The sequence below is a fragment of the Nannobrachium achirus genome, assembly GCF_963921795.1.
Source record: "Nannobrachium achirus genome assembly, chromosome: 2".
NCBI lineage: Eukaryota > Metazoa > Chordata > Actinopteri > Myctophiformes > Myctophidae > Nannobrachium > Nannobrachium achirus.
The window spans coordinates 71,685,761-71,700,607 of record NC_137811.1 but is presented as its reverse complement, the minus strand read 5'-3'; the positions used below and the strand labels follow the sequence as shown (position 1 = coordinate 71,700,607).

The following is a 14,847-nucleotide window of genomic DNA, read 5'->3' as shown; positions in this document are numbered from 1 at the left end:
AAATATTTTGAGATAATACATATCATTTTGGGGGTTCTTGACATGGCCAAATACATATCATTTTGGGGGTCCTTTCCTTACCGATAGGCCTATACAAAATGTCTCCTAAATCCTAACAGTTTTCTGAAGGACCCTCTAAATTATATGTATTTAGCTGCAGACCCCCATCTCATTTTTTTGTTTGTTTCAGGGACCCCCCAGAACGGTCAGAAGCAAACATTTGAGTTATTAGCCCTAAGCTAGATGCAGAATATCTATTCTGCATCTAGCTTGGGGCCTCAGACCCGTTGGCAAAAACGAGCACGCGGACTGCGAATCCAGTGGTGAACCTACTCATCAACACATTCCTCGTTTATCTATTCTGCATCTGGCTTAAGGCAAGACTCACATTTAGAGTGTACATTTTAATCTCAAATCTTTGCTTCTGGGGGTCCATGGAACAAAATATTTTGAGATGGGGGTCCAAATACATATCATTTTGGGGGTCATTTACATGACAAAGTTTGAGAACCACTGATAGGTCTATAGCAATAGGTTTTTTTGTTTGTTTTTTTCAGAAAACTGTTTGATTTAGAAGACATTTATAACATGCTCCAAATTCTCAGGTATCTGAATAGCCTAGGCCTCACTGATAATCGTGGTTCGTATTAGGCCTGTCACTTATATGACATTTTACATGACGATTAATTATTTGTCACTCAAATAATTGGCGATTAACAATTTAATTGTGTATTTGTCGTTGATAATTACATTTCTTTTAGGCTTTTAGGCTTTGAAGTTACATAATTATGGTAGATATGACACATAACCTAAATATGCAAATACATTACTGACATATTTGACAACTTACTACTTAAAAAATAACATTGATAGTGGAAATAGCCGATCTACAAGCTCACAACGCGTCGCGATGCGTTGTGAGCTTGTAGATCTGCTATTTCCACTATTTCTGACATTTTTCAACATTCACGATTATGACAAAATAATTGCGACAATGTCAAATAATCACGATTAGACGATTATTTAATAATTGTGACAGCCCTAGTTCGTATAGGGACCCACTTTAATTCACTGACTACTTATGAATACCATAAAAGTCGACCTTTAGGGGGATATTGAAGCTACTGACACTGTAAACTGAAGCTGTGACAAATGCTTGTGAAACTTTACAACGTTTATTTTCATATATAACTTGAGTTCAATAATGTTTTTGAGTTTGTGTTGCATTCCTAAGGCAAACATTTGATTTTAGTAAATTTACCCACATCGATTCCGGATGGGCACAAATTTGTGTCTTAGCAATGTGACAAATAGAAAGAAATATTATTGAACTCAAGTCTCCATGGCGAGATTAGTAAAAGTCATTTTGGGGGTGAACTACTCCTTTAACCTGACTCCGCCAGATGGTGGCGTCTAGTGCAGCATAACTCAATGATGCCACCATGTGGCGGAGTCAGGTGCTGCTATCAACAAAATAACATTGGTCCAGATTAGGCTACTGGGGGGGAATTTAGGGGGATGGCATGACATTTAAAGTCCAAAATCACCTATTTTTGTGTCAGGGGGAGAGAATTGAAGAGAATAGGAGGTTGGGGAGGAGAGGAGGGATGCTAGGACAGGAGAGAAACGTGGGGTGGTGAGTAAGATATTGCAGTTAAACTTTTCTCAGGATGACAGAGGATGGTGTGAACAAGACATGCCCAGGATGTCACAAACACAAGTCTTCATCCGTATTAGTTGTAAAGACATCACTGATTGACGTGGAAAAATCTTAACTCAAGATGCTCCATATGCAACAGGTGGCCACTGCTGCTTCCCTGGTTGGTTTATTAACCGCTCATACCGTATTTTCACAGAAAATAGCCGATCGACAAACTCACAACTCGACAAATCTTAAAGGACAACTTAGTGGTGGCTGTAGCTCAGGAGGTATTGGCCAATGCTCCATGGGTCGGCGGTTCAAATCCCAGCTTCTCCTGTCTACATGTCGAAGTGTCCTTGGGCAAGACACTGAACCCCAAGTTGCTCCCGGTGAGCTGGTTGGTGCCTTGCATGGTTTCCACCGCCACCGGTGTATGAATGTGTGTGTGAATGGGTGAATGTAAAGCGCTTTGGATAAAAGCGCTATATAAATGCACCATTTACCATTTACAGCAAGGGTTCATATTTTAAATTCTAAGTAGAGAAAAGAGTGTTAAAATGTTTTCATTTACTTCCATCATTTTAGCATTTCTTTATTCCAGTGGCCGGGAGCATGCGTACAAGTGAATAAATATATATTTTTAGACACAATAAGCCATCAATTTCATTATTACTATTTAGAGTAAAACTACTAGCCCCCATAAGTCACATCTTATAATATAGGGAATGGGCTTATGTGTAAAAATACCTATTTAGCCACTTGTACACATGCCCCCCCACAACCATGGAAATCAAAATCATTACAATTATAGAAAGCAGTAAATGCAAACGTTTTAAGACTCATTCAGATTACAATCTAAAATATGAGCCCTTGTTGTAAAAAACAAAAACAATGTTGTCCTTTAAATCTCAACCCGTGTAAATTTCTCCTCAGATAACTTAACTCCTTATTTTGGGGTTCTCTCTGCTATCCATAATCAATGCACGTTAAATGATAATTGAGTCTAATAGCCAAAATCTGCATTAGCGTGTATCAAATTGGCGTTTTATTGAAATAAACAAAAAAAACATACAAATCATAAACATTATTATGCATATTTCAACTTCATGAGTGGTACTTGGTGAAACATTCCCCCTTGCATAAGGGGATCTTGCAGCCTTTACAGTAGAACCTCGTCTCTTTCCGCAATTTCCTTTTGGAACAAGCCCTGCATCGCTTAGACGGGTGCTGCTTTTTCAGGGTGGGCGGTAAGCGAACGAGCTCGTGGCCTTTAAACTTGGCATTCAGCCTGCACGTAGGGTCACGGTATGGTGCCCTGGGAGCCAACCCTGAATCATCTTCAGAGTAATCGCTTTCTTCCTCAGAATCCTCAGGCTCTCTCGCGCTGGTCCATGACTTTACAACGCTCAGAATGAATGACATGAAACATTTACTGTACAAGCCCTGTGGGATTTTAGCTTTGTAAATGGTGAAGGCATTGAACATACAGATCTCAAACAGATACGTTACAAATTTCTTTGTCCACCTGGTCGTCTTCCTAACATACGGGTAGTGCACAATGTTTTGGTCCAATCTATTAATTCCGTACATTGACTTATTGTATGCACTGACGCAAGCCGGCTTCTGTCGCAAAACTCGAACCGGTTGGCCTTTCCGCTTTTCCTGAACGCTTTCCATCACGTTCTGGTGGAGTGTCGTAACCATTGTCACCATTTGTTTGTCCTGCCACGCCAAGACGAGCACCTTGCCATTGTGACGCGCGATTGTTTCACCAACTACCATGTCAGAATTTAGAACCTCTCGAATGGATGGTGGTTCACCTCGATTTTTTCTCAGGGTACCACAGACATGGGTTTTCATATCAATTAGGCGTGCGCACAATGCTACAGAATTGTCAAAGTTATCGATGTACAATCTATAGCCATGACCTGCTAGGCGATCGAGAAGAGAGACAACTGTGTCTCCTAGGGCAGCATGTTCTCCACAGAAGGGCTTCATGTTGAAACAGTACCCTGTCTCAGAATCACAAAGGAAGTAGGATTTTAGGCCATACTTTACAGGATTTTGTGGATTGTAGACTTTGAAAGCTGGGCGCCCACGCCACAGAAGCATGCCTTCGTCAATGCAAATGTTCTCCTTTGGTTGAAACATTTCACGGAATTTGGAGATTAAGTAGTCAACGACTGCGCGGACTTTGTACAACCCGTCAGTAGCATCTGTTGATCCAGTATCACTGAAGTGAAGAAATCTCCATATAATTTGAAACCTGTTGCGAGACATGGTCTTGTTGAAGTAGGGGGTAGCTATTAGTTCATCTGTAGACCAGTACATGTCTAGCTCAGGCTTGTGAATGACACCAGTGAGAAATAACAGTCCGAAGAAGTTTTTTAGTTCTGGAACTGTGACAGTTTTCCATGGATTAGTTTTAGAATGTGGCTGAAGACCATCATTGACAATTTGAATGCACTGCTCCGCGTACGAGTTAGTCCGAACGGCAATATCCAGGAGCAGCTCATCAGTAAGGAATAGCTCAAGAAAGTCAACTGGTTGATCTGAAACAAGAGCAGCAGCACCATTGATAAGTCCAGGAGTTGCGGTGAAAGGAATGTCTTTCGGCTTCCAGTTCTTTTCAGACCACTCAGGAGGATCTGCAGCTGGAAGGCTTACACCGGGCCTGCCACCACCTGCAAATTATAGAAATATGAAATTACCATAAAATACATATTTTGAGTGTTGCCTGCCGCGCCAACATTTGACTGCATGTGCATGTTTGTTTGTATATCCGAATGTGTATGGCAACACCAGACGCAGCCACCACCCAGCGGTCCTTTTGAGCAGCCTGTACCACTCATTCAAACTGTGTTTGATTTTTCTTTTTGTTTTTGTGTGTGGCAAGTGTGATGTGCAGAAAAAAGTTCTTACTTCTTTTGGCTCTTTTACTGCCTAATGTAGAACGAGATGTGGGCTGTTCTTCCCTCGACTCTGTGTCTGAAATCACAGTAAAATGTTAACAGTTTGATTTTGTGCACATCATATTTACCAATTATTAACATCCCCAGCATGTCATAGGCTGGTCCATGACATGATCACCCTTAGAATTAATAAGAGAAGACAGCTACAGTTGCTGTTTAGCTTAATGTAAATCATAAAAGCATTGAACAAACAGATCTCAAACAAATGTATTTGTGCACTTGTTTAGCTTTCTGACAAACGAGTGGTGCACAGTGTTTTAATGTGTCAACTGCATTGAATACAACAATGCAGACTGGCTTCTGTTGTGAAAATGGTGCCATGGCATTGGTCCAACACCTCATTGTTCCTACATGCCATTAGTCCGAATCTGGTGAATGTTAAGCCCTTTGCACACAGGACAGTTGCGTTTCTTCCGTTTGCTGTGTGAATAAAACGCATTGGATTTGGTGTGCAAGGCTGTGCGGAATCGGCGCTGCGGATCCCAAAAGGAGTCATAAAAGGAGTGATGAGTTTTTCACCGCATGCGACAAGACGCACGAATCGAACTGGGTTCGATCGAGAAAAAGACGCACGGCCGCAGCCACTCGTCGCACGGCTAATTCGGATCCGGTGTGCATGAGGTCATAGAGAATAATTGTTTTCTTTTAAAACAATGAAATTGTCCGTTTTATCCGTGCGGATAAACGCGCCTGTGTGCAAAGGGCTTTAACCTGGTGAATGATACTATGCCTAAACCTAACCCTAACCTCAGTAAAACTATGTCTAGGGAGCGTTTCGCTGTTTATACATGTCATCCTTTCGACAACCAAAACTAACCTAAACCCTAACCTCCGTGGGGTGAGGCGCTATGCTGCCGGCGCTCCGCTGTCTAAATGTTGCGTTGTCGAAAGAGCAAGATTTCCCCCCATGTCTACACCTAACCCCAGTAAAACTAAGCCTAAACCTAATGAGATTTCAGACGTATGGACAGTCCCAGTGAAAACATATCTATAGAAAAATAATGTGCATGTCTGTATGAGGACGGCAACACCAGCTGCAGCCACACAGCGGTGCTTTTCATCAGCCTGCACTGCTCATTCAAACTGGGTTTGATTTATTCATTTTTTGTGGACGTGTGACGTGTAGAAAAGGTTCTTACCTCCTTTCGTTCTTTTACTGCCAACTGGTGGTAATCTGGCCTTGGTAGTTGGCTGTGCTTCGTCTGATTCTGTGTCTGAAATCACAGTCAAATGTTGGTAAATATGATGTACACAAAATCAAATACATTTCCAATGCAGGCAGATGCCCTTTATCCAGAGCGACTTAGAATAAACACTTACAGTATGTAATACATCAAATTCACTTATACATAGTAAACATGCATCTATCAGTCAGAAAGGGTCTTCTATTTTAACTATTTGAAACGGCTTAAAGGAGTAGTTCACCCCCAAAATGACATTTTTTTTCTATTGATTACTCACGCCATGGAGACTTGAGTTCAATAATATGTTTTTGTATTTGTCACATTTCTAAGACAAAAAAAAATATTTGAGTAAATATACCCCCATTGATTCCGGATGGGGACCCAAATGCATGTAGGTAATTTGGGTCCCCATCCGGAATCAATGGAGGTACATTCATTGTTATCAAATTATTTGCTTAGGAATGCGACAAAAACCCAAAAATATTATTGAACTCAAGTCTCCATGGCGTGAGTAATCAATAGAAAAAAAGTCATTTTGGGAGTGAACTACTCCTTTAAGCTAATTCATGAACGCACATTTTCCCTTCTCTTTTCACTAATGGCTCGTACTGTACCTAAATGAAAGAAATATGTACATATACCGAAATGGGTTCACTTGTACACTCTCACAAATTACCCAAAACTAGCTCTTACCCGTTCAAAGATATGAGCTCCAAAATGATGTGCAGTGTGTGGGTTATGAGATGTGCACTGTGCACACAGTATATGAGGGATGGAAAGTAACTTTAACTGGTGCTTGCATAGCCTCGTGAACCAGGCTTTTATTTTGGCGATCGGAAAAAAAATAAAGCGCCTGGTAAGAAACGTCTATTTTTCTGGCCAAAGGAAGTTGGCCCCGCTCTCTATCTGAGCCTCCAATCATGTCTCGGCCAGCTCGGAGCAAACCCGCCCATACCGGATTTGCCAAAATAAAATCCTGTGTTCCTGAGGCGAGGGTCCGTGTAAACAGTTTGTAGATAAACTTTCGCTCACTCTGTAGCATATAGACGTGTCGTGAAGGATGCACGTTTTGTTTTAACACAGAACGCTGCCACTGTGTTTATTGACTCCCAGCCGTGTACTCATGACTTGTTTTTTGCATTGAAGCGGTCGCTACCTAATTGGAATGGACGAGAAAATTTACTTTGTTTTTGTTTCACCGGATTGAGGATTCACTAGCATCCAGCAGCTACATCGAAGCTAAAGGATACCATACAACGTATTGGTAAGCAAATCAATGTTATTATCTGTCTGGCAGTGGTGTAAAAAAGGGCCCAAAATGTATCAATACTGCAATGTAGAAATCCTCCGGAAAGTATTGCCATCAAAATCTACTTAAAAGCATCAAAAGTAAGTCCAAAATGTTTGAAAATAGACTACAAGCTCACGATAGTGTTGCATCGCGCCGTGTAAATCCAGACTATGTATAAAGTAGGGCTACAGTGCTCAATGTAATATTTATTAGGCTATAATGTCTGCAAAGTACAGTACTGGAGTAAATGTAGCTACTTTACACCATTGTCCGACCATATCATGCAAACAAGAACTGCTTTAATCACATTCAACCGATCACTAACAGTAAAGCATCATTCCCACATGGGCCACTATAATAACTATATAGGTCCTATCTTTCAACCACTTATGGCAGTTGAATGTGATGATAAACAGTTCTTGTTGGCGTGGTATGGCTGGACATCAATGGTGTAAAGTAAGTACATTTACTCACTGTACTGTAGGTTTTGTAGCCATATTTTTATTTCTACTCCATCCCGGATCCAAATATTGTAATTTTATTCCACTATATTATTTGAAAACTTTAGATGCATCCATTAATACATAATATTATAAAACATACATAGAACACGTTAGCCCTATGTTATACCTATAGGCTGTTTGAAAATGGTTGATCTACAGCTCGTTTTAAAAGGGACCATCAGTCAGAGGACATTAATTTGCAACACAATATAGTAGACCTGACACCATGATTCCTGATACTCAATAGCTACACAGAGTAAGCCTTAGAATTAGATGATGTGGTGCTAAGTGGTCTAGGTGTGTGCCTGGCATTCCAGGTACTTTATAAAGAATAGATGTTTTGCCCTTGTGTAAATTTAAGGGTATATAGCCAAACAAAGGGTGCCAATTTACATTGATATTTTAATAGCAGTAACAAGAATGCTGTCAGACACAGTTTCCCATTTGTTTTAAGTAAAGGGACTGTTTGAAAACATTGGCTTATTTCTAATTGTAAAGGCTTATTTCTAATTGTAAAGGCTTATTTCTAATTGTAAAGGGTTCATAATTAGCTCAATCATTATTGTTGTTTCAGTGTTGTGATGTTTGTTTTTTCTCTTCTCCCACAGGGCCTGCGACAGCCAGGGACAGAAGTTCCTTTTAGGAAGTGCCATGGAGAGCTGTATTCCATCCTGTTTGCATCAATACCAGTGCACTCACAGCATCAGCGTCTTAGGGAGAACATTCATGTAGAAATGAAATGCAGATTTGGTGTTGGACACACTTGCCTTCTGGTCAAAATGCAACCTCTGGGTGTACAAATAAAGCCTGTTATGACACTTGCCTGGACATTTATTTGGATATGCACTATATGTAGAATGTTTTACCTAGCTTAATGTATCACCTGTGCTGTGAGTATTACTATAAATGTTCAATATCAGTCTGCCGCTGGATATTATGACAAATATAGATTTCAGGTTATTTGTATAATGTATGAGCATATAATAAGGAACTGCTCTTGCAAATATTCCTTGACAGACCTATTTATGTTTTGTTCAAATATAATCCCATCTACATCAAGTAGGGGCTATAGAATTATTATGTTTAATGATTGAGCAAATGCATACATAGACAGCTCTGCTGTTTGGGATTTTCATTTACATTTCTAAAATTAGCCATGGATGCCGTTTGTACAGGCTGGGTAGTAATACAATTTCTGTGGAAGTGCTGGGCCATTATGTTACAGAGATGTAAGCCTACTGATTTGATTACTTTTATATTCAAGTCTAACTAACTTTACCTCTGTAAGAAATAAAGTAACAGAATATTATGATTGTTGGGGCCATATGCTACTATTGGATTTCGTGTTTAATATTACATTATTAGTAGTAGGCTATACTACTAGCTGTAAAACAACTAAACCAGTAAGTCATATCCTCACCCTATGAATGCCTGATTTATGCGTTTTGGTGGTGTTTTCATGAAGGCTATTAAAACGTACGGCATATCTTTCCATTGTTTGATTGCTGCTTATTCTGGTAACTCAGATTAAACTGCTCGACAATCACAGACGGCAGTTTATTATGCTAACGAGTTCGGTACTTAATGCTTTCTGTCGGTAGCATTAGCATATGGCTGGCTGACACATTAAGGTGAGTTGTATGTTTAGGCCTATTTGAAATCACCATTTTGGCTGCATACATGCATGCACGTTGCACTGGACTTGGACAACAACAACAAAAAGATCAATGAAACATGATAATGTAATCGGTGGTGGGTCAGTCAAATGCACTAGAGTCAGACCATTACACAATTCACATTCATTGAAATCCTTGACCCTTTATAATAATATTGCTATTTCTAACATGTAGGCATATAAATGTATGTTTAAGGATTGGATTGTTATTTGAACTGGGTGATTCAAAGTAGATTGGGTTTATTTTGTATTGTAGCGACCCTGCAGGAACGTTCCCACTTCCCGGTAGGGGTTTCCTACGGTCTTGTTTTACACTGAGCACCCACTACTGTGGGCGACGCCTCCTTTTCTTCATTGGCTGTTGATTTGTGAAAAAAATCACAGGGCAACGCCCCTGCAGACCAGGTTTCAATGCAAATCCCTCCAGACTAGTGCTTGCATGATGTAGGAGCATCAATGTAAGAAACCCGTTTCGTTTAATGGCTACAGAGATACTGTGCTGCTCCAGCCACTGAGGAGAAACGCTGTTTCAGACAGACAGACAGACAGACAGACAGACACTCAGACATTCGCAAAATTATATGTTTGATAGGCATCTGCAAGCTTGCAGTGCAACACTTCCCATTCCATCCTTATGATAGAGGATGGGATTTCTTTCATTTCAAACATGATAAAAACGTATGTCTTCTTACCACTGGCATTTTGGAACGGAGAGGAACATCCGCTCCCCGAATCCTCCCTGTTCGGTTGCCATTCTTCATCCGTGTCCTGTTCTGGGACGAGATCTGGAGAATAATATGTTACTTATTACACCGTAATATACTCTATATATTATATAATTACGTAAATATGAATTGAATGCCGAAAATGACCAGTACTGTGCACACTGAGGAAGTGCGTCTCGGAAGTGTGTCGCGGTTTTTAAGTCCCTCCTTAAAGGAGTAGTTCACCCCCAAAATGACTTTTTCTATTGATTACTCATGCCATGGAGACTTGAGTTTAATCATATTTTTTGTTTTTTGTTGCATTCCTAAGACAATTATTTGATTACAATAAGTGTACTCCCATTGATTCCGGATGGGGACCCGAATCCTTGCATTTTTTTGTCTAAGGAATGTGACAAATACAAAAAAAAAATATTATTGAACTCAAGTCTCCATGACATGAGTAATCAATAAAAAAGGTCATTTTGGGAGTGAACTACTCCTTTAAGACTCGCTTTTTTAATTTGGCTTTTAACCACAGCCGAGCTTAAGTTTTAACTTTTTCAATTCTTTCTGTTTGTTTATTTGGTTGTATTGTTTCTTGTTGCACTGTTTTTCTTTTGTTGTACAGCACTTTGGTTAATTGTGCTATAAATAAAGTTCCTCTGCATTGTTGTATTATAGCATGTAATAAGTTAACATTCGGTGAAAATAGTAGATCTGAGCAAACAATGTTTCCCTAAAGATAAAAGACTACGGGTTAATATGCTGCGGTGTGTGTGTGTGTGTGTGTGTGTGTGTGTGTGTGCGCGTACCATCCTCTCCTTCCTTTGGATCACTGTCCCGATTTTTCCTTCCCGATCCGATACAACCCATACCGATCCGATACAGTGCTGTAACCAACAGTAGTAATACAATATGATTAGTATCATTTTAACAGCTGTATACCAACACTGACACAATATAATCACGATGAACGATAATAATGATTATCGCCCCATCCTTGCTCCAGCTGCCACTCAACTGGCATAGCGATGGTCAGCGACAGCGTACCCACCAGAGTGGTTGTTTTCATCCTGGAGCTCCCAGTCATCTTCCTCTGCATCATCATCATCAACCTGCTTCCATGGAACCTCCTGCCATGGATCCAACTCCTCCGTCTCACACTCCATGAACAAGTCAGTGTCCATGTTGCTGCGCGCGCGCGCACACACACACACACACACACACACACACACACACACACACACACACACACACACACACACACACACACACACACACACACACACACACACACACACACATTTTAGAACATAGTATCTTGATAGCATGACTTATTTAGTTTCCTTTTTTCATTATGCAGGGCATGACATTAAAGGGGAAGACCCCCCATATTCAATATTGAACTATGTCATTAATATACCTTAGAGGAGTTGTGTGAAAATAAATAAAAAAGTTCCCCCTCTTCTGTGTTGCCTAGAACTGGAGGATTGATTTTGGGGTTTGTATTGTAAAGTACAACTTGATGACATCACACATTGTACTTTACAATACAAAATCAATCCTCCAGTTCTTCTAACACAGAAGAGGGGGAACTTTTTATTTATTTCCACACAACTCCGCTAAGGTATATTAATGACATAGTTCAATATTGAAAATGGGTGGTCTTCACCTTTAAGGCTTGTCCTGTTGTCCGGGACAACTAATGAATCTTTATGGACGTTATGGAAGTTAATTAAAAATGTACTTGGCTCTTGGTCTCACTTTGCCTGTGACGCTCCTAGCAGCTTTGTGCTGTATGCACACTGCGGATTATACTGTGCATTACTGCACATTAGGGTTCCCCAATTCGTTTTCCCCAAGGGCCAAATTATGTCTAGGGAACCAAGCCGGGGGCCACAACATTGTAATACCTGTGGACAGATTGGGGCTTGGGGGCAGCATTCCCGCTACTGACCCCCATGTGAAAAGAATTTCTAAGGCCCTTCCATAAGCGAATATCTTTGTGTCTCTAGCAGTGATTTTGAACCATTTTAATTTCAAGGACCCCCTTTTTGACATGCATTAGGTTACAGACCCCCATTTAATGTAATTACCATAAGTGGGACCCCAATTTATATTGTAAAAGAAATGTTAATTTAACACAGTGTACAAATGGAAACAAATGGGTTAAGGCAAGACCCGCCCGTGGAAGCTTGTGATGGGGGGGGGGGGGGGGTACTATTCTATCTATTCTGTCCCCCTGGTTTACTACTTCTAACGGCACAGAGTCCGCTCATGTGACCTTCTCAACGCTCGACACAGCGACTTGCTCGCTCAGCGATGTCTCACGTGGCTCAAGGTCGCCTGGGACAGCGCACCTCCGTCGTCATCACCGAAAACAAACGCTCCTTTACAAGAACCAGCCTTACCCAGGTAGCTGTTTTGAAACACGCTAAGAAAACAGCTGTTGCTGGTGGCCATTTAGTAAAATGCCTGCCTCCAAAATTCATGTTGCCTCCATATGCCTCCAATTCTTTTTGGAATGCCTTTGGCTACAAGTGTACCAAATCTCATGCTTTTATCACAAACTGAACGATTGTTTTGGTTACCTGCCGCAATAATAGTCCATCTTTTTCAATAGATGTATGTAGCGAGATTACTTATTTGGGTCATATTATTTCCAATGACCTTTCAGATGACAAGGACATCTATAGACAGCGGCGGAAGCTGTATGCCCAAGCCAACATGCTGTGTCGCAAATTTAGCATGTGCTCAGTACCTGTGAAGCTATCTCTTTTTAGATCCTTTTGTACACCACTGTATACTGCCCAGCTTTGGTGTCATTACAGACAAGACAGCATCAGACGTCTCACAGTGGCCTATAATGACTGTATGAGGCTGCTGTTGAGAGCTCCGAGAAGCTCCAGCGCGAGCCAGATGTTTGTCAGTGTCGGGGTTCCCACCTGTTCTGCTGTGCTACGCAACCTTATGTACAGGTTTATGTGTAGGGCATCTGAGTCAGTTAATGACATAATTTCTGTTATAACGGACCGTTCTGTAAGATTCTCATCTAGACTGTGGAACCATTTGCGCACATATCTGTATGTCAGAAACTGAATTGTGCTTGGTGCTTTTATTTCTGATTTTTGTATTACTTGTTCTTGTATTGTTTTATTACTTGTTCTTGTATTGTATTGTTTTATTGTATTGTAACTAAGTGATATGGATATTCCTGGCTCTGAAATAAAGATTGAATGCATTTTAATCATATCTGTGCTGTGACCAAACGCCATTTCGCCCTTGTTTACTTCCTGGTTTACATAAGTGTAATACCAGCTTTCACCCATGAGGCCTGCAGGCTACAGCTGTGTCTCAAGTCCTTAAATTAGATCCTATTTCCTACACTTCATTCCTATTTCCTTGTATGTTACAAGGTATTTTGATACAAGCAAGTTAATAGGAACTAGGAAATAGGATCTAATTTAAGGACTTGAGACGTAGGGTGAGGTTAGCTTTCTCCTCACCACAGCCCAATGGCGCCCATTGTTGGGGGAAGGGAACTTCCGACGGAATCCGACGCAGTCGGGAGTAAAACACACACTGACGCACAGATACATTGAAAAACAGATATGGACTTGCACTCAAACCATCGTAGATATGAAATTAGACTCGATAAAATACATCTACGGTCATCTCGGTCTATATAATACACGAAGATAGACGATAGACCAGTATGAATACAAACAACATTCACACACAATAGTAACAGTCTGCTCCACTCTCCACTGTACTTTCCACGAGTGCGCGCGGAACGCCGTGGCGGCGACGACAACGCGTCAGAAACCCAACAACTCAAAACCATTAATAATTCGTTTGTAAATAAAACGACTTACCGTGTTTTTATTAAACGCCAATGAACGAAGAGTTGTTTTGGAGTGTGTTACTACTAGCCATAAAGACGTATTACTAACTGTAACTGCTGCGTGCGGACAGCTGCCCAAGACGGAACTATCTTCTGCTGCACCAGGAAGAGGCGGGACTTCCGACACCTTATTATGTCGCAGGGCCGTTTCCTATTGGATGCTATGATTATTTTTTCTTTCCTTTTTTTAATCTTTATTCAAAGTCATGACATACAAGACAACACAAAACAGACAGTGATTACAGAACAGTTACAGTACAGAACAATACAAATACAAACACAAACGACAAGTTATCAATACAAAAACAATATATTATTAAAATGTGAACACAAAAGAACAGTTTTTTCAGCCTTCTTATTTTTTGTGTGTGAATGTAATGCGCTTGGCTTTTATCTCAAATAATATAAATGATGACTTAGAATGACTACATTTTGACTTATGGATGTGAAATTTGGCCAGAATTATTATTAATTGAATTATAAATAGGCCTACTGGGAAGACAGGCTGGTGGGAGAGATAGTTCACCCAAAATATTACTTTACTCGCCCCATGGAGACTTCATAGACATAGTTTTGTTTTTGTCGCATTCCTAAGCCAATCATTTGATTGATTGATTGATTGAATAATTTATTAGAAGTTTGCATAGGAAGGCAAAGGAGATCCATGAAAAGACTATTTCCACTGGAAACCATTAAAGTCTCATATATAGTCTCATATATCATTGAATGACAGACAAATAGAACACAGTACTATGCAGTAGATATGTAAAGAAAAACAAAAAAGAAAACATTAAGTCTAAACAAACAGTACAAAGAAGGGGCAGGGGAGGGTAGGGTTGGGCTAGGTTAGTTTTTTTACCAGTTGCGAACGGTTGCTGCCTGTAAGTGGTTTTTCAGGGCAATTTTAAAGGATGCTAGTGATCCACACTCCTTTATGGCCTTCGGTAAGGCTTTCCACATTTTGGTGGT

The 14,847-nt window shown here is 40.4% G+C and overlaps 1 protein-coding gene across 1 annotated transcript; it reads right to left on the bottom strand.

The window, feature by feature from the left end:
* Positions 1-2,746: 2,746 nt before the first annotated feature.
* LOC308300279 (piggyBac transposable element-derived protein 4-like) lies at positions 2,747-13,955 on the bottom strand (the record flags this gene model as incomplete). Its single annotated transcript, XM_080744099.1, has 7 exons — positions 13,850-13,955; positions 11,029-11,165; positions 10,787-10,864; positions 9,960-10,052; positions 5,754-5,828; positions 4,565-4,630; positions 2,747-4,326 (listed from the first exon to the last, which is right to left on the bottom strand). Exons 2-7 carry the CDS (start codon positions 11,159-11,161, stop codon positions 2,747-2,749), a joined length of 2,025 nt encoding a protein of 674 aa, XP_080600225.1. The 5' UTR covers positions 11,162-11,165; positions 13,850-13,955.
* Positions 13,956-14,847: the final 892 nt, after the last annotated feature.